This window comes from Rhincodon typus, chromosome 7, assembly GCF_021869965.1.
Source record: "Rhincodon typus isolate 14 chromosome 7, sRhiTyp1.1, whole genome shotgun sequence".
Classification (NCBI taxonomy): Eukaryota; Metazoa; Chordata; class Chondrichthyes; order Orectolobiformes; family Rhincodontidae; genus Rhincodon; species Rhincodon typus.
The window spans coordinates 32947447-32968953 of record NC_063338.1 but is presented as its reverse complement, the minus strand read 5'-3'; the positions used below and the strand labels follow the sequence as shown (position 1 = coordinate 32968953).

The window sequence follows — 21507 nt, the reverse complement described above, 5'->3', positions numbered from 1 at the left end:
GAAGAAAACTGAAGAAGGGTCTAGGCCCGAAACGTCAGCCTTCCTGGTCCTCTGATGCTGCTTGGCCTGCTGTGTTCATCCAGCTCTACACCTTGTTATCTCAGATTCTCCAGCATCTACAGTTCCTACTATCTCTGTTTTAAAGTGTTGTGTACCTGATGTGTTTAAAGGTCAAGGTGCTTTACAAAGCTGATTACTGGGGAACAAGGGGTGCCCACAGTGACCACAGCTCATGACACAATTTTGCAGTGCCCTGACTTGTGTGATGCCACCCATGCTTCAACCAGGGTCACTGTGGAGCATAGGGCAATAGGACAATAGAGCTGCTGAAGATGTGGTTCTGTTGCTTGGATCAGTCTGTTGGGGGACCTCTTGTATAATCCACACATGGTGTGCCACATCATCCTGGCATGTTGTGCTCTGCAGAATTGAAGCAGACAATGAGACGATGTGAAGGATGCTTAGGAACTGGGGCAATCAGAGCTGTCATCTGAGGAGGAGAAGGAGAAGGAGGAGGACAAGGCCGTTGGAAAGGAAGAAGCTGTTGCTGTCCATGACATTTATTGGTCATGATGCCAAAATCTAGTTTGTATTGTTGAGGTGAACTTCAACCCTGATTGGTTTTGTTTGCATTTGCTTTTTCTTTTTGGAAATAAAATTTCATGTTTTTGGCATGGGTGGCATGGTGGCTCAGTGTCCGGCAGCATGGTGGCTCAGTGGTTAGCACTGCTGCCTCACAGCACCCGGGACCTAAGTTCGATTCCACCCTTGGGCGACTGTCTGTGTGGAATTTGCACGTTCTCCCCGTGTCTGCATGGGTTTACTCTGAGTGCTCCAGTTTCCTCCCACAGTCCAAAGATGTGCCATGCTAAATTGCCCATAGTGTTCAGGGATATGTAGATTAAGTGGGTTGTAGCAGAATGCATCTGGGTGGGATGCTCTAAGGGTTGGTGTGGACTCGTTGGGCCGAAGGGCCTGTTTCCACACCGTAAGGATTCTATGATTCTATGATTGTTTGACCAAATGTTTGTCTGTATTGATGTTCCCCTACTGGACAAGGACAAGTTACAGATCTACAGCGGGCACTGGGGTTGTAGTGGAGCTGACTTAAATGATGTTCAGATGGGATGTAGGTAGAGACAGGCAGTGTGTGATGTGGTTAAACAGCAATGAGGGTGAGAGAATGGGGTGATAGAGGGAGTGTGGATTATGCTACCACAGGTATTTCTCAGCAGTAAATGGGACCTCACTAAAGCCTAGATTACCAAAGTAATTTCTGCTCATGCTGCCATTAGAGTCAAAATTTTACCAATGTCTGTCAGAAGATCAAGCAGCAGGACTGAGCAAAGAGGAGTTTTATGATGGTGTCTACTGGTGTAGCAATTTTAATGGTGGTTGCTCATCTCCCTGAGCTGCTGACCGAATCAGAGGACAGTTAGCACTGTGGCCTCAGTAGTCTCTCTGAATGAAGTGTTTGTGGTAGAGGCCACAACAAGAAGGAGAAAGCACCTCCATGTTGAAGCATCATTAAAGGGCCAATAAACATTTTGAATACCATGGTCAAGCAGGCAAGGCCTCTGCAGTCGAAATGGTGCACTGTCTAGCAGTGGTGCAGACCCTTGAGTGTGGTCATTGTTGCTATCCAGGTCCCCTATGCGGGATATGGAGCTTCCAAGAAGGAAGATTCCATGTCACCAGGGAACCATTAATTGTGCCTTGTGATTTCCCCAGGCAGCAGGGGTCCATTCCAATGCCAGCCAAATCCAGTAAGGTTGTTAACTGGCCTTAATAGGCCAATTAATTAGTAATTGTCTGCCCACTTCCAGGCAATAGGAAGCCATTGTTATTCTGAATTATCATGCACAATGCCCTAGTCAGTCTTTCTTCCTTATGCATTCCAACTCCTTTTCACCAAACTTCCCACCTCCCAAACATTCTCCAGAGGGCTGGTAAAATCTCAGACCAGGTAACTCAGCATAAACTAAAGACTGACATGCAATTTCCTGATCTAAGTCATTTAGTACCATTCTGGGCAGTATTTTTCACCGATGGACCATCAGAAATCACCTTTTTCTTCCTTTGATTCATAGAATATTTGACAATTTGTAGAGCATTGTATATCAATCTAAGTTCAAAAATGACTTGTTCTAATGACAACAAGGTACAGGGCTGGATGAACACAACAGGCCAAGCAGCATCTGCTCCTATGATGCTGCTTGGCCTGCTGTGTTCATCCAGCCCTGCACCTTGTTGTCTCGGATTCTCCAGCATCTGCAGTTCCTACTATCTCTGACTTGTTCTAATGTTATTTTTACAGTTATTATGCAATTGCTATTGAGCTCGAAACCATCTTTCACACATTGCAGAAGTTTAAATGGTGGAAAGTAGTCCATGATGTAATCCCTCTGCTCAAATCTGATAAACTACCGTTAAATGGAACGCAGTTGAATGAACAATTAAGGAAAAAATTTGGTCATAAAAACACCTTAAAATGCAAGGTACTAAGAATGTTGGTGTTTTGCTGCACAGAAATACAAATGTAATTAAGGTTCATTTCTTTACATTATACCTCATGATAATTGTGATAAATAAGCTATATTGGCATTTTGCATGCATGTGACTAGTGATGAAAGGACTTTGAGCTGTTACAAAGAAGTTCAAATGTAAAGTGTCACCTTACGATCAAACGATACTTATCAAATGGCACAGTTTATAATTCCCATCTATTTCCAAAAATATTTCAGTGATACAACGTAAGGCTTTGTTTTAGATTAGAAATATGTCCAGTGAGTTCTCAGTCGTTCAATGTACAACATTTTCCATTCTTATTTTATTTTGGGATATAAGTGTTTCTAGAAAAGCCAGAATTTATTGTCTGTACATACTAACTTCAGAAGATGGTGACATTACATGTCTTTCCAAAAGTCTACGTTTACCAGCAAGGGAGTCAGAGCATCATCATGTGACCATTTGTGCATGTTAATGCATGTAAAGAAAAGCAGATTTAACCAGCCTCTTTTAATTCACGACCATTTAGTACACAGGTTTTGATTTGATTTATTACTGTCACATTCAATCAGAAATTTGCTCATTTCACCAAAACCAAAGGACATGCTGATGGAGGATTTTTTTTATTAAGTTGAGTAGCACTATAACCCCAAATCATTGGAGATTACAGAAAACTGTATTTCAGAACAATGAAGCAACTGCCCAAAGAGGTCATAAGGAGCTTATTGTAACCCCAAAAAGACTGCTAATTCATTGTAATATTGAAGAATTTAAAGGAAGTGTTTTTGTGACATTTGTTTGCAGCATCATGCCTGCTCTGTTATGTTCATGGACTTATAGAATGGACACTTCTTTTTAAAACAAAATGGAGAATGGACAAACTGCTTTGAAATAAGTGACTTTGAGAGCTCAGGTGACCTGTCTTCTTGTCTGCCAATACATTTAGAACTACACAAGACTGGATGTTCACTCTTGTTCTGGACTGACATTAAAGTGCAAAATAAAAACTGAAAGAACTATGGATGCTGTAAATCGGAAACAAAAATAGAAATTGCTGGAAAAGCCCAGCAGGTCTGGCATCTGTGGAGAGAAATCAGAGTTTATTTTTCAGGTCGAGTGATCCTTCCTCAGAATGTTAAAATGCAATCAGACTTCTCGAGCATTTTAATAGAAACATTAAAAAGTAATGGATCATTCCTGTTGGATGTAATGGCTACCACTGTCCAAATGTTACAACTCAGTGGGGCAGCAAGCTGGAAATCAAGCCTGCTATTCCCAGAGTCATCATATGAGTTAAAAATTTTGAAAATACACTAAGTTCCCCAATTTACCTGACTTTCAGACCCAAGTTGATCAAAAGCGCAAATGAGAATTCTCAACTGAACAAAATTTACTATTTATTAGATGTCATTAGACTCTCGTTATCGGTAAACAGTTATGAACCGTTGGCAAATAATACTGCTAATTAAAACTCTAATCCCCTTATAAACTCCTCCTTACACACACACACACACACAAATGGACAGGTAAAATAGGTAATAGACTGAGGGGAAAAACTGAAAAGACACTTCAGTAGTCTTTGCTTGCTGGTACTGTTGTTAGTACCTGGTAATACTTATGACTTTTCTGTTGGCCAATGCGTTGCTTCAATTGTCTTTCTCCAGATTTTTCCACTGGTCGGTAAGGTAGCAGGTTCCTTTATAGAGTCTCTGAATTATCAGTTAAAAGCCACAACTTACAGCAACCGTTGAAGGCAAGATAAATTGGTTTTCTTCAGATTTACTGTGAGTTTTGACCACAGAAGACAGAGATTTCTCCGGAGCTGGGGAAGAACTGAACATTACTCTCACTCCGTAACTTGTTGCCAGCTCCAAGCTGTTCAGTTGCCTGAAAGCCAATACAGTTGTAGGAAGGCAAAAAGGTCTCTGTCACCGATAACTGTCATTAGTCCACAGACTAATCAACTTCTTTGTCATCAGCTCTGTATAGCCCCTCAGCTTCAAACCATCTGCAACTCCATGTCCAATTATGCTTGTTCAAGCAATTATTCATATGATTTATTTGCTTTCAAAACTACAGCCTTTTCTTTTGCACTGATGTGCTGAGGTCCACCACAATTGAGGGCGCAGTTATTTGTGAAGTCTCCTCCTGCACTGAGTTGTTTAATTGTTGACCACAGTTCACAACTGGATTTGACAGATTTCCAGACGTTTGACAGTATTCATTAGTTGTGGAATTGCCTAGCTCTGTTTTATTGCATGTTGTTTATGCTGCTTGGCACGTAAGCAGTCCGGTGTATAGCTTCACTACATTGAAATCTCATTTTTATGTATGCCTGGTGCTGCTCCTGGCATGCCCTTCTGCATCCTTTGTTGTACTCCTCCCAATTGTACACCACTGTGCCATCACCTCACATGGGTCTATCCAGCCAATGGATAAAGACATACCCAGGAGTAATGACAGTGATGTCTAGAACATTTTCTGTAAGATGTTCCAAGAGAATGTCTATGTTAGATTTGTTGCTCAACTAGTCTGTGGGACAGATCTTTCAATCTTGTCACAAGCCCCAGATGTTGGTTAGGTAGGTTCAGGTTTGGCAAGGTTGTATGTGACATTGTCATTTCTGGTGTCTTGTTCAATTCTGCATGATCCATGTTACATCTGGCATACAGATGCAGATGCCAATCTGTTATAAGTGAAATTTTAACCTATTTTTTAGAACATTGTAACAGGATTAGGCCATGCAGTGCATTGAGCCTGCCTCACTATTGAATACAACCATGGCTGATCAAACACTTCAATGCCTTTTACTCACCCTATCCCTATAAACATGTACATCATTGGTATTCAGAAATCTATCAACCTACACCTTAAATATCCTCAAAGGTGGAGCCAGTACAGCCGAAAGGTTCATAACTGAGTAAAAAAAATCTGCTCATCTCAGACCTAAGTAGCTTCCTCCTTATTTTTCAATTGTTCTGCTGAAACTAGGCTCTCCAAACACAAGAAACATCTTGACTGCATCTACGCTGTCTACCGCTTTAAGTATTTTGTAAGATTCAATTAGATCACCTCATATTTTTCAAAATTCTACAGAGTACAGGCCCAGTTTGCCTAATTTCTCTTCATAGGACAGCTCCACAATCCCAGGAACAAGTCTAGTGAACCTTTATTACACTTTCTGTATGACAATAAAATCATTCCTCAGATAAGGAAACCAAAACTGCCCACAGTACTCCATGTGTTTTCTAATCAAGCTCCTATACCCCTGAAGCAAGATTTTACTAGTGAAGTTGTACAATGATGTAAATTCCATACAGTAGTACTAGTTTCTTTCTTTCTCATCCAGGATTTGGCCGTTGGTCTAACATCTGCTACCAAGAGCGGACTTGCTGCTGTCTTTTACACATACTGTCAACAAAACCCGATATCTCAGCTTGGAGTTGTAGATGCATCTGGATATGCACTTATTCATCATGCTGCAATACACAATCATGCATCAATTATCTGTCAGCTGACCGCAGTACACCTGAAAATTAATCAGCGTTGTACTGACTATTTGTTCAATGTGGGTAAGCTCTAAAAACCAGCACGTTTGTTTGTGAGCAACATGTTCTTGAATGTTGCAACCACATAAAAAGGCATTTGCTCAAAGTTGTCCGTGAACTAAGAATGTGTGTGCATAGGTGTATCCCTTTTTTGAATTGAATCATTCAATTTAAAAACAAGCAGCATCAAAGTTTTAGGCTTTAGTAAGATAAACGTTAGTTTATTGTATTTACTACTAATTACCTAAGTAAATGTAATTAAATCACAAACTGAATACACAGAAGCATTAAATCCAGATGAGAATAAAAGATACTTATAATGCTGAAATTCAGTTCAATTTTTCTTAAGCGGTGCAGGAGCAGAGAGATCTAAATATAAATGTGCATTGAAAGCAGCAAGCAGGATGGGAGAGCAGTTAATGAAGCATAGAGTTTCCTGGGCTTTGTTAATGTAAGGTTATGCAAGAGCATGGAAGTTATACTGAACTTGTATAACTCACTTGTTCAGCCTCAGCGAGAGTATTTCATACAATTTCTGCACCACACTTTAGGAAGGATACGAAAGTTTTGAGAGGGTGCAGAAATGATTCATGGAATGATTCCAGGTGTGAGTGAAGAAACTCCTCTTCTTCTTAGTCCTAAAGTCTTTCCCCTTATACTGATGCTGTGTCCCTTGGTCCAGAAGGGTCTAGAAACATCCTTTCTACATCTAGCCTGACAATTTCTGTAAGAATCTTGTATGTTTGAATGAAATCATCTTTCATTCTTCTAAACTCTAGAGGTTAATAGGCTCAGTTTATGTAATCTTTCCTATTAGTACAACCTCTCCATCCTACTTGGTGTACGATCATTCTACTCCTTCTATAGCAATTATATCTATCCTAAGATAAATAGACCAAAACCACATCTAATATTGCAAACTATATCTCACCAAGGCTCTAGATGACTGCAGTAAGACATAAGACTTATGAGCAGCAGTAAGCCATTTAGCCCATTGAGTCTGCTCTGCCATTCAATGAGATTATGATTGATTTGATAATCCTCAACTCCTTCCTTTTCCTTAACCCCCTTAATTCTCAGACTGATTAAAATTCTGTCCATCTCAGACTTGAATATAAAGCCCCAGCTTCTACAGCCCTCAATTCCACAGATTCACCACCCTATGTGAGAAGAAATTCCTTTTCATTTCCATTCTAATTGGGCGACCTCTTATTCTAAGGTTATACCTTCTGATTTTAGACTCTCTAAGACAATCCCTTCATATCCAGGATTAACCTAATGACTTTCACTGCCTCCTCCAATGCGTTTCCTTAGATAAGGACACCAAAACTGTTCACAGTAATCCAGGTGTAGTCTAAATAGTATCTTGGATAGTTTTAGCAATACTACCCTATTTTTACATGCCATTACCTTTGAAATAAAAGCCAACATTCTATTTACGTCTTCTTTAACCTCCTGTACTCATGGGCTAGCTTTTGATGATTTATTCACGAGGACTCCTAAATCATTTTGTTCTGCAGCTTTATGCAGTCTTTCTCCATTTAATTAATATTCAGCTATTCTTTACTTCCTGCCAAAGTGCATTATCTCATATTTTCCAACATTGTATTCCATCTGTTATTTTTTTGCCCATTCGCATAACCTGCCCATATTCCTCTGTAACTCCTTTTGCCATACTCACCACTTGCCTGCCCACCTATTTTTGTGTCATGTACAAACTTGGCAATTGTACATTCACTTTCCTCATTCAAGCCATTAATACATATTGTAAATAATTGTGGCTCTGGCTCTGATCCCTGTGGTGCACCATTACATTCAGGTTGCCATCCCGAAAATATTCTCCTGTCTTCTATTAGCCAATCATCTATCCATGCTAACATACTACCTCCAACACCTCGGGCAAATCTTATTATAAGCCTAAAGCGTGGCACCTTATCAAACATCTCTGGAAATCCAAATGTATTACATCCACTTGCCTTCCCATTTGTCTATAGTACTTACTATCTCAAAGAATTCTAATATATTTGTCAGTCATGATTGCCCCTTCCTGAAGCTACATTGACTCTGCTCAATTATATTGTGCATTTCTAAGTTCTCTGCCATTGCAGTCTTTATAATAAACTCTAATTTTCTCAATAGCTTCACTTTAACCTTGACCATTGAAATGACTGAAAATATAATAGGTATTTGTGGTATTCAACTGTGTTATTTAAGATGAAATTAGATGTCAAAATAAGAAGGGTAATATTCAGTAAAGACCTTTCTATCTTTCTTAATTCTTAATTCTATTTTCTTAATTAATTAATTATGTGTGTCATAAGCTAGGTAAGTGGTATTTGTTGTATAACAGGTGTTCTGGTCAATTGTTGTTTTATGTTGGCTGTCATTTTCAGTACTGGTTAGGAACGTTCTTTGTATCTTATATGTAATTCCCATTGACTATTAACTTGAATTTCCATTTCAGAAATATAATTAGGAAATAATCTGTGGTTCACTATAGGAAGATTTTATTGACAAGAATGACTTTCTTACAATTTCAAAGGTGTATGTGGTCAGAGGTATGATGTTTTTCTCAAACAAGTCTGACATTGCAGGATCCCTAACCCATACCTAGGTTGAGGAAATTGAACGTACGGAACATTTTTTGACTCAGATCTTTTCACAAGAGAACCTCCTGCTGCCAGTTAGTAGAAAATCCATTAGTACTGCAAGCTTGAAGGGGAAAGAAAAGCCACAATGAAGAAAAAAGAAACTGTCTTTAAATCCTAACAGCTCAGTCCATTGAGTTAAAATAGAGGGAGAGAAGTTTCCAGCAGGCTCTACACTTCAATTTGAACAAATCAGGAAGGGCTATTACTAACACTAAATCTGATTTTTTAAGATCTTAGTTTTGTGGTCCCGTAGAGGGCAATAAAAAGGGCAAGCAACAGGAAAATCCATCTGGGAGCTCAAACACTCAGCCCGATTTGTGGACATTCACATTTAGTAGGTGGAGGAAAGGCAGCTAGTTGTTGTCCTGGCAAGATCCCCAAGGAAACTCATCAATTATATTTCCATCACAATCCTACCTTCTTACTCACATTTTTAAAATGAGTCTATCTCTATGTAACCTCTTTATATTTTCCTCACTGCTTAGTTTCCCACCTATCTTTGTGTCAGCAGCAAACTCAGACATAGCAAACTCCATTCCCCCATTTAAGTCATTGAAATAGACTGTACATATTTGAAGCCCAGCACACCCATCAAATAACATAAAAACCTTTAAAATTAAAAAATTGCTTTTTTACCCTTACCCTTTATTTTCTGTCCATTAACCAATCCTCAGTTAATGATCATTACATTACCCCAGTTCTGTGGACTCTAATCTTGTGAAACAACCTTTTGTGTGGCATCTATCAACCACCATTTGGAAATTTATATTTTTTTTGTAATCAAACTAATGCTAGACCTTCTTTCTAACTTTAGATTGTAATTCCTTTGCTTGTAGGTCCAACTGCTCTGCATATGGCAGCCAAATGTGGGTCACTTGGTGCACTAACATGCCTACTGGCTCTGCGAGCAGATCTCACAAAGGTTGATAAACGAGGCTGGACAGCTATGCATTTTGCTGCATTTTATGACAATGTTTCTTGCATTAGAGCTCTGTATAGAAAGGATCACAGGCTTTTAGAGTTGGAGACTTCAGCTCAGTAAGTGTTCAATAATCTACCTAATGTGGTTAAGTAAAAAAGAGCAATAAACTCACAGCCTGCATTGTGTTGCATATGTTTTTATATATTTACGTTGTAAATAGTTAAAGTTCTATAACATTCAAATATTGTGTTCCATGACATAAATGTAAAATATTTATCTAATTTTTGTTTCAGAGCCAGTGCATAACTTTGACACGTAATTTTTACAATTTTCTTGCCAGACAAGAGAAAAGCAGACAAATATCTCTTCAGCTATATTTACAAAACTGCAATGCATTTATATAATGCATGTAAAATTATCGGGTTGTCACAGGGCAGTGATCAAAGAGCACAATAATAAGAGTTGCAGTGGCCCCTTTGACTGTGCAAGCCTGATGCCTCATTCAGTAAAATCATGGTTAATCTGATAATGACTTTAACTCTACTTTCCTGTCATCCCCCCTCACTTTACCTTTGACTTTAAAAGGACATTTGACATCAAGCCACATGAGGAAATACTAGCCCAGATTAAAAAAAAAGGTAGGTTTTACATCTTAAAGCAATAGAGGGATGTCAAGAGACTTTGGGATAATTTTTAAATTTTATATTGGCCAAATGAAAGCAACTGAAGGCACTGCCACCAAGCATGATGCATTCAAGATTGGGATCTGGAGGACGCTGGAATTAGAGGAGCATAGAGACCTCTGAGTGTTGTAAGACTGAATGATATTAAGCAATAAGCAGTGCTAATACTGTTTTGATGATGTACTGAAATGAATGTGTGTTTGGGAGTTTATCTTAGCTTCAAGAATGATATCAAGGATTCTGAGAATTAACTATTTTTGGAGCTAATAAAACTGATAGCAGTTGTGAAATTAAAAGAAATTTCATTATGCCTATCTTAAAGCAAAAATGCTGGGTTGCAAGATCTCCTCCCACCTGCATCCTCATCACCACCCTTTGTGTAGAAAATTACTGTGGTGTTAAGAAATTTATGTAAATATTAATTCAGAGAATGACAATTTCCTGCAGATATGTTCTGTTATTTTACTGCTGGTAGTTTGTGAAGGCATTCTGATTTTCTTTTGATTTAGATACAACTCTACTCCACTATTGCTTGCTGCAATGGCTGGTGCATTTGAAGCACTTCAGTATTTACTATCCCTTGGAGCCAATTTAACAAAGCTCGACAGTGAAAAAAACAATATTATTCATTTGGCAGCACTCTACTCCCATACAGATATCCTCAAGTACATCATTGAGCAGAATATTCCAGAGCTACCTGTCTGGGAACTCCTTAAAGGTATGCATTTACTGTTTCAACTCACAACTCATAAGGTTTATATTTAATAATGTAATTGATTTTCACTGAAAGGATATATTCTGAGAAAGTGTTGGGATGTTTTTCATATGGGGAAAGGGTGCTTTGTTTTGACATCACTATCAAGGAATCATAAAGTCATTGAAAGTATTGATTTGTATAGTGCTTCTATACTGTCAATGTAGGATGAGTGTAGCTTATTGATTATATTTTTTAATCTCCATTTTCATCTCCTGATTGTCTCCTAAAGGAGACAATGTCTTGTAAGGGTACATCTCCGTTGACATCACTGGTAATGTTGTCTAAATGACTATTCATATAGCTATAAAAATCAATGGACCAGTAATGCTGATATCTACACAAATTATCCAGTATCAGAGGAAGGTGTCTTAGCCACCAATAGAACTTCAACTGCATCGCCTATATAAACCAAACCAAAGGAGGCATTGAAAAAAAAATCAAAGTTTGTTTCAAAATCTTTAAGACTTCATATAATGATCCCATTTCAGATTTCCAAAGGAGATAGCAAGAAATGCAGATGCTGGAGTCAGAGGCAACATCGTGTGGAGCTGGAGGAACACAGCAAGTCAGGCAGCATCAGAGGAGCGGGAAAGTTGATGTTTTGGGTTGGGACCTTTCTTCAGAAATGGACCCAGTGAAGAGATGACCCTTTAGAACTGAGATAAAGAGAATTTCTTAAGCCAGAGGTTGTGAATCTGTGGAGCTCATTGCCAAAGAAGGCTGCAGAGGCCAAGTCATTGAATGTATTTAAGATGGAGATAGATAGCTTCTTGATTAGTAAGGCAATCAAAGGTTACGGGGAGAAGACAGGAAAATGTGGTTGAGAAACATATCAGCCCATGAGTGAAAGGCAGAGCAGACTCGAAGAGCTGAGTGGCCTAATTCTGTTCGTACATCTTATGATCTTATAGTCTAAGTGCTACCAGCGTGGAATGAGATAGCCATCTGGTCAAAGCAATGCTGAGAGTGAAGAAATACTCCCAACAATGTTATAAGAAGATCAATGACCTTCTGCTCTCCACAACGTTAAGTATTATTATCTTCTGTCTGCTGACTCACATTAACTCTATGTCTGCCATTGCACACACCTCCCACTGGGACTAATTTTTTCTTAGTCTCCCTATTGCAAGCATCATCTGCAATATCTCTCACCCACCTCATCTAAAGTACATGATTATTGTGAAGGAGGCTTTACCTGAGTGAGACAAAGGCTGAATGAGTGAATTGGAAATTTGGTTCAAGTGGGAATTTGCTGCAAAGGGTGATGGGGTGATTTAACAACGATTACTGCAAGACATAAATGTTCCAAACAAGAGCTATATGGGAGAGGAAGGTGTGGATTAAGAGGCTGACCTGCAGTGAGACCAGTAGCTGAGTGAAGTTATGAGCAACAGCATGATATGAATGCAAGGAAAGAAGATGATTACTGAAAAGCATTGGTGATTATTTCTGGTCTTTAAATTAAAGTGAGATCTTTAAATCTTGGCGAATCAAATAACCAGAGCTGTAGAGAAGGCTTTAAAGCAATTTTGTGGGGCATTGGGAAAGCAGAAATTTATGCATACAAAGCAAAAGGATTTGGCAGTTATATGGATAATAATACCCAGAGTGGGACAGAAAGGGACAGGAAGTACAAAGGAGCCCCTCTCCAAGTCTCAACCAAGCTGACTTGTAATATACCACCAGTCAAATTCCTGGAGCTCCCTTCCTAAGAATTCTGTGTATCTCTATCTAATAGACTGCAACAATTAAGCATGTGACTCGCCATCACTTTCTTAAGGGCAGTTAGAGTTGGGGGAGAAAAGCTGGCCTTACCACAGCTGTCACGTCCCATGAAAGAATAAGAAAAATACTTGAAGCCTGTCCTTTTGGGTGTAGAAGTAAAGGATGTGCGCACAGCAGTATTTTTAGGCCCAGACATGATTTGTGTCTACTGTTGCTACTTCAGCTTCCAGATCATGGAAACAGTCAGCTGCAGTATAATGAAACATCAACCAAAAAACACAAGGCAGTGAGGAATATTTAAAGCATTGGAATATGTTTTGGATTGCCCATTCATAGAGCCAGCAAGACACAATTTGCTTGAATGCCTTGCTTCTGGATTATAAATTTCCATGATTATATGGTTCTGTGGCCTCATTGTTTTCCATTTGTTACTAGTTGAACTTTTTTGTTTCACATTGAATGTCTTCTATAAGTGATTAGAATGTACAATTAATTAAAATAAAATAAGTGAAAAATTCAGAAATAAAACCTCAATTCCAACGTATCCCATAAATAATTTTTTACAAGCATTCAACAATTCGTAAGAAGTACAGTATAGAAGCCTCTTTACTACAACTGAAGTTGTGTTTATCAAGTTGAGGCTGCTATATTAGCTGAATGGCATCTTCTATGCTATAATAATTCTGTAATTCTATTATTTTATCCTGCCCTCCACCATATAGCAGATCTTCACTTCTGATCTCCTATCCTCTTATAAACTTAAAAACTCTTACATTTCTATCTTCATTCTGTAATGATGAAAGGTCATTGGCCTAAAAAATGCTGTATTGTTCTTTCCAAAAGTTGCATGATGTGCTGACTATTTCAAACTTTCTTTTGTTTTATTTCTGTGTATTTCACTTCAATACTTTTGTTTAAAATTTCCCTTCTTTTTCTAGAAATGATGAACAGCAAAGAATATAAAAAGCAGGAGATGGGAGTGAGATCACTTGAGGTTCTTTGTGTAATAGACAAGCAATACTGGAAAGCAATTCATTCTGCAGGTGAGAAGAACTAATGTGAAGGTACGAAAAACGCAATGGAAATGATAAAGAAACATTAAAATGATTATCCTCATTTACAAACCACTCCCAGTTCCTTCAACCCTGTTGCCAAATGGATTTTCCATTTTTCTGAATGCAGCCTATAATGAATCCCTTTCAATGAAACCATCAGCCATGGGAGAGCTTTCCATCTCCATAATGCAACACTAATTTTCTTCTTATGCCTTTTACTTTGCAACCTATCTCCCAATTTTAAAGCATCTTCAAAAGCTGTTGATACTTATGTCCCTCACTCCCTCATCCCAAACCTCTTGCTCAGACATCTGGTCCCTCATTACATGAAAGGCAATAAGAATGCAAATTACTGGGAATTGGCCATAATCTTTATAAGAATAAACAGTTGCATTAGTGCTTCAAATTTCAAAGACTTAATTAATTAACAAAAATATTGGCTTCTGGAAAATTTTATTTTAGTTCTGGATTCTAATATTCTAATCCTGGATGAGGGATTTCAATGTCCAGCACCAAGAATGGAGCAGCAGCAGGACTACTAATCGTGTGGATCAAGTCCTAAAGGACAAATCTGCTAGACTGTGTCTGCAGAAGGTGGTGAGGGAACCACCCAGAGGGAAAAACATGCTTGACCTCATCCTTACCAATCTGCCAGCTGCAGATACATCTGTGCATGACAGTAATGGTAAGAATGACCATTGCACAGTCCTTATGGACATGAAGTCTTGACTTCACATTGAGAATACCCTCCATTATGTTGTGCGGCACTATCACTGTGCTAAATGGGACAACATTTGAATAGGTCTAGCAACTCAAGACTGGGCATGCATGAGGCACTGTGAGCCATCAACAGCAGCAGAATTGTACTCCAACACAATCTGCAACCTCATGGTCCAGCGTATTCCCCACTCAAACATTACAATCAAGCAAGGGGATCAACTCTGGTTCAATGGAGAGTGCAGGAGGGCATGTCAGGAGCGGCACCAGGCATACCTAAAGATGAGGTGTTAACCTCGTGAAGCTACCAAACAAGATTACTTGCATGCCAAACAGCATAAGCAACCAGTGATAGATGGGGCTAAGCAATCCCTCAACCAACAGCTCAGAACTAAGGTCTACAATCCTGCCACATCCAGTTGTGAATGGCGGTGGACAAGTAAACAACTCACTGGAGGAAGAAGCTCCACAAATATCCCTATCCTGAATGATGGAAGACCAACATATCAGTGCAAAAGACAAGGACGAAACATTTGCAGCAATTTTCATCCAGAAGTGCTGTGTGGATGATCCATCTCAGCCTCCTTCAGTGGCATCCAACATCGCCAATACTAGTGGTCAGCCAATTCGATTCACTCTGCATGAAATCAAGAAGCAGTTGGAGACAGTGGATATTGCAAAGGCTATAGGCTGTGACAACATTCTGGCAATAATACTGAAGACTTATGCTCCAGAACTTGTTGCTCTCCTAGCCAAGCTCTTCCAGTACAGTTAAAACATTGAGCATCTACCCGACAATGTGGAAAATTGTCTGGGTACGTCCTGTGCACAAAAAAACCCAAGACAAATCCAACCCAGCCGATTATTGCCCCATCAGTCTACTCTCAGTCATCAATAAAGTGATGGAAAGGGTCATCAATGTTGCTATCAAGCAGCACCTGCTCAGTAATGCCCAGTTTGCGTTCCACCAGGGCCACTCAGCTTCTGATGTCATTACAACCTTTGTTCAAGCATAGACAAAAAATTTGAATTCCAGAGGTGAGAGTGACAGCCCTTGACATCAAGGCCACTTTTGAATGAGTATAGCATCAAGCAGTCCTAGCAAAACTGGAATGAATGGGTATCAGGGGGCAAACTCTCCACTGGATGGATTCATACCTGGCATATGGGAAGATGATTGTAGTTGTTGGAGGTTAGTCACCTCAGCTCAAGGACATCTCTGCAGGAATTCATGAGGGAAGTGTCCTCAGCCCAACTACCTTCAGCTGCTTCATTGATGACCTACCCTCCATCATAGGGTCAGAAGTGAGAATGTTCACCAATGATTGCACCATTCACGATTCCTTAGATACTGAAGCAGTCCATGTTCAAATGCAACAAGATCTGGACAATATCCAGGATTGTGTTGACACGTGGTAAGTAACATTTGCACCACACAAATGCCATGCAATGATTGTCTCTAATAAGAGACAATCTAACCACTGTCCCTTGACATTCAATGGTGTTACCATCACAGAATGCCCCACTATCAATATCCTTGGGGTTAGCATTGACCAGAGACTCAACTGGACTCGCCACATAAACACAATGGCCACAAGAGCAAGTCAGAGGCTAGGAATGCTGAAGCAAGTAACTCACCTCCTGATTCCCCAAAGCTTGTCCACTACCCACAAGGCATGAGTCAGGCATGTGATGGAATGTTCCCATTTGGCTGGATAGGTGCAGCTCCAACAACATTCAAGAAGCTTGACACCATCCAAGCCAAAGCAGCCTGCTTGATTGGCACCACATCCACTAGAATCCACTCCCTCCACCACCAATGCTTAGTCGCAGCAGTGTGTATTATCTACAAGACACATTGCAGAAATTCACCAAAGATCCTTAGACAGCACCTTCCAAATCCATGACCACTTCCTTCTAGAAGGACAAGGGCAGCAGATACATGGGAACACCACCACCTGCAAATTCCCCTCCAAGGCACTCACCATCATGACAGGAAATATATTGCTGTTCCTTTACTGTTGCTGGGTCAAAATCCTGGAATTCCCTCCCTAATGGCATTCTGACTCAACCTACAGCATGTGGACTACAGCAATTCAAGAAGGAAGCTCATCACCACCTTCTCAAAGGCAACTCAGGACAGGCAATAAAAATAATGCTGGCCATCCAGTGATGCCCAATGAATGAATATAAAGAAATCTGGCCTCCCCGGTGTTTTGCTTTTATACCTATCTACACAATATTGATACTCAAATTAATTTCCGTTTTCTTCCAGGGTGGTGTTTTGATAATTTTTGATAGGTTGAATGTCATCTTTATAAGATGCAGGACTGCTACATTTACTTTAGTGGCCCAAATCTATCTATCACAGTTGAAAAACTGTCAACTACATGAAATATTATTAAGTCTAGCAGTGATTCTTTTTATTGTTTTAAGAGATATGATATGAGAAGACCAATATTTATTATCCATCCCTATCTGCCCTGAGATAGTGGTGACATCTGTAGTGTCTGCTGTTAGTGTGGAAGCCACGATGTTGTTAGGGAGGACATTTATGGTGGCTCAGTGGTGAGCACTGCTGTCTCACAGTGCTAGAGACCCAGGTACAATTCCACCCTTGGGCAACTGTCTGTGTGGAGTTTGCACATTCACCCTGTGTCTGTGTGGGTTTCCTTCTAAAATCCAAAATGTGAAGGTTACGTGGATGTACCATGGGAAATGCAGGGTTACAAAAGTATGGGTCAGGGTGGGATGCTCTTTGGCGGGCCAGTGTGAACTCAATGGACCGAATGACCTGCTTTCCACACTGTAGAGATTCTATGAAGCTCCAGGATTTTGACACCGTGACTGTGGAGGAATGGTAATATAGTTCCATATCAGGACTTCCTGTGATGTGTTAGGGCCCTGTGATCTGTTTGAGGCCGTTGCTTTCTTGGTTGTAGAGGTCAAGGGTGGTGGTGAAATGAGGACTGAGTTACTTATTGAGATTCTTTGGAAAGTGTAATTCAAAGCACCAATAACAATGCAGTGACAAAATCAGGACAAAAGTACTCCTACTACTATTAGTATCATAAAATAATCAATACAAACTCTATATCTTTGACAACTTAATATTTTGAAGTCCACACAAAAACAAGCAGTTAGGCATCGAGTAAAGTTTAGCATTCAATGACTGTAAAAAGAGATAAGATGTGATGGTTGCAGGTCTCCACTTTTTCTTATTCCGTTATGGTAATTGAGCAGGTGGTGGTGAGTCACCTTTTGAACTGTAGTCTATCTGGTGTGGGTTCAGTCGCAGAACTGTTAGGAACGGAGTTCCAGGATTTTGACTCACTGACAATGACTGGATTAAGGATGCACTGCTTTGTTGTATTGCACCAGTACGTAAATATTATCAGCGAAAGATGTGGCCATTTGACCTTTCTTGTCAGCCCTGAATTTACTTGTTTTTCAAAAGCTGACTTCATGTCCCGCTTCCCTGATTTCTCAATAACTTCAGAATTTCTTAATAAACACAAAGTTGAAAGTTGCTGAAAAGTATAAGAAACTAGATTGTGTAGTACATAACACTGACTTGTTCAATTCTTTGATTTAGGTAGCATTCCTGCTCTTGTGGATTTGTTATACAGTAAATATGAGACACTGCAATGTATTGCTGCTGCTGTACTGTGTAATCTCTCCACCTATTCTGAAGTCTGTCACTCGATTATTGATTATAATATCATCCCAGTTCTTATTGAATTACTGCACAGTAAACAGCCTGAGCTTCAGTCACGTTGTTCTGTCATCCTGTATGATATTGCCCAGATTGAGGATAACGCCAGTCTAATCGCCTCCCTCGTAAGTAATGCTCACTCATAGCAATTACATTTTTTTAAGTAGTAGAATTCTATGTATAAAATCAAAGGGATGGGGCAACATAATTTTTTTTCTTTTGAACTATTCTATGCTTTGGCATCATTTTTGAACTCCAGGATGTTTTAACATTTAACAAAATCTCTATATTTTTACAACTACTTTTTCTCTGTTATGTTACATTGATCATTCCAATGCAATTTGCCTAAAATTAGCCAAACTAATACAAATGAACTTAAGGAATTTCAAGTGCAAGTTAAACTCAAATCGAGTTTCCATATTCTTTTGTGTCGGGAACAGCCCCCACCCTAAACAGGCCATGCCCCAGGTCAAGTTAATCACTATACTATATTCCAACTACTGTACTTTGCAAGCCTTTCAGGACGTTCTTAAAACTAAATTTTTTTAAGCATAACGAAACTGATAGACTACTTTGTAAAGACGATAAGTATTAAAAACCGTACATTTAATTAATAACTGATTGCTGTAAATCAATGAAAACAGTAAATGGCTCTGCATAGAATTCTGGGAAGTCATTTTCATTCACTTTGTATCCAGTTATTTATTGTTGGTGGATTAGACACTCTAAAGGTCCCAAGCATCTATATTGTGGCAAAAATGCCAAAATTCCCATAAATCAGAAATCCCATCCACATTTACATAATTTCTGTCTTTTGCATGGACATGTTTGTGGACATCCCAGGCGTCATTGAATGTAACTTGTTTAGGGCAGAGTAGGTCTGTTTCAATGAATTTATTTTAGATAGCCAGGGTACCTCTTTGGTGAGATGAGATACACCAATGGATTTGATTCTAGATCACATCTTAGCCCTAGATTGGCACCTGTTTATTCTGAGGCTGTGCCATCTGGTCCTGGACTCTCCCAGAAGAAGCATTCTCTCAACATTCACCCTGTCGATCTCCATAAGAATCCTATATGTTTCAATAAGATCACCTCTCTTTCTTCGAGACTCCAGTGAGTAGGTTCCCAACCTGTCTAGACTATGCTCAGGGGACAATTTTGCTGGGACTCATACTGATGAACTTTGTGTGAACTGCCTCCTCTGAAATAATATCTTACCTCGAGTGAGGGGAGCCAAGGTGTTTGCAGTACTCCACATGATGTCTCGCCAGCACCTTGTACAGTTGAAGTAAGATTTCTGTATTCTTATATTCTAAACCCCTTGAGGTGAGGGCCAGAATTCAGTTGGCATTCTTGATTACCTGCTGCACCTGTGTGCTAGCTTTCTGTGTTTCATGCATGGGTTCCTACAGGTTGCAGCTTTCTGTAGTTTTTTTTCTATTTGAATAATATTGTTCTTCTGTTCTCCCTTCCAAAATGAACAACTTCACATTTTCACACATTATACAAATACCTTCTAATACATTTAATATATTTTAAAATACTATCTGACTGAACTTGCTCATGAAAAATTTATGTATGAAACTATAAAAATGAGTTAAAACAGGAATGTGAACCTTAAACTCAATGAGAAGCATTAGTAGAATATGCATTTGGATTGATGATTATATCCAAATTCGAAACTTTACTCCATCAAATCTTTTAGCTTCTGCTAACTGTTGCTTCAGCTGATCTGTTGGAGACTATTAACAGTATTCATGACCTATTTCTCTTTGGTACAACATACTAGTTAGCACATCACTACAATGTAGAGCCACAAAATTATTGATTGGGAAAAGATAGCAAAGAAAACGTCTCAGCTATCATACAATCATAGCTCTGTCAAACACATTATTACACTTTCACTGAAATTAACTGTTTACTGAATGTCTACTAGTAAAATCCATCCACTCCTGATTATCAGTCTCCATATATTCCAATGTAGCCAATGATGAGGGGCATATCCAATCACAGCAGGAGTTCGTCAAGAGAGCTTTCTATCAGATGTAGAATATAGATATACTGTGGGACCTATAATAAACTGTTTCCACATGCACATAGATTGAGCATCAGGACCTTGTTATCAACATCTTTGTCACCCAGTAACCACTCTTTGGCTTACAGTGATGGTTCAATATTGTCACCTTATCTGTCTGCTGCCAGAATATCAAGTATCAATACACATACTTTGCTGCTTATGGTCATCCATCAGCTGGATTTTGAATGAATAGAATCCCTTTCATTTCTAGTATAAGACAGAGTTGACATTTTGCACGAGCAAAATGCTATTTAAGATGTCAATTGCCTTCTTTCACACATTGGGATGCCTGCAATCCTAGCAAAGCCAATTATTCACTTTTCTTAACTAATAACTGAAAGGACCATGGTTGCTGTAAATTAAAGATAAAAATAGAAATTGCTGGAAAGGCTCAGCAGGGCTGGTAGCATCTGTGAAGAAAAATCAGAGTTAACATTTCGGGTCAAGTGACCCTTCCTCAGAGACCCGAAATGTTAACTCTGATTTCTCTCCACAGATGCTGCCAGATCTGCTGAGCTTTTCCAGCAGTTTCTATTTTTTGTATTCCCTGCTGGTCTTTGGGAAGACAAAATGAAATGCAACTATTCTCTTTGAATAGGGCATCAGTAATCTCCTCTACAGCACAGTAGATGGCAAATTGTGAGATGTAACCATAATATCCAACTTCAGCTTGAAAAGATCCAGCACTTAATTGTTCATCACCATAGTCTTCTCCACAATAATACTTGCTCTGATATAAGCTTGCAGTTGTAGCTACAACAAGTGACATATTTCAGTGAGTACATCCTTATCAAAGAGGAGGCTCTTGAGAAATATAGAGAGTGTAGGGCATGTTTAAAAAATAAATCAGGAGGCCAAAGAGGGGCAACGAAATATCTTTGGCAGATAGGATTAAGGAAAGCCCCAAAGTATTTTATAAGTATATTAAGAGTAAAAGGATTACCAGGGAAAAAGTGGGGCCTACAGGAGACCAAAGGGGCAATCTGTGCATGGAGCCAGATGGCATGGGTAAGGTTTGAAGTGAATATTTCTCAGCTGTATTCAAAAAGGAGAAAAACTTTGGAGCTGGAGATTTCACTTGGTACGGTGAGGTTTTAGAGCCTCCCTAACCTGTCCTTCCTCCCACCTATCCCCTCCTCCCACCTC

The 21507-nt window shown here is 39.3% G+C and overlaps 1 protein-coding gene across 1 annotated transcript in view; it reads left to right on the top strand.

Moving 5' to 3' along the window:
- Window positions 1–21507, top strand: part of ankar (ankyrin and armadillo repeat containing) — a 113187-nt gene that overhangs the window by 26096 nt on the left and 65584 nt on the right. Inside the window, 6 exon segments of the mRNA XM_048598739.1 lie at window positions 2318–2498; window positions 5858–6101; window positions 9544–9745; window positions 10822–11030; window positions 13733–13837; window positions 18162–18406. Coding sequence (XP_048454696.1) covers window positions 2318–2498; window positions 5858–6101; window positions 9544–9745; window positions 10822–11030; window positions 13733–13837; window positions 18162–18406 — 1186 coding nt within the window.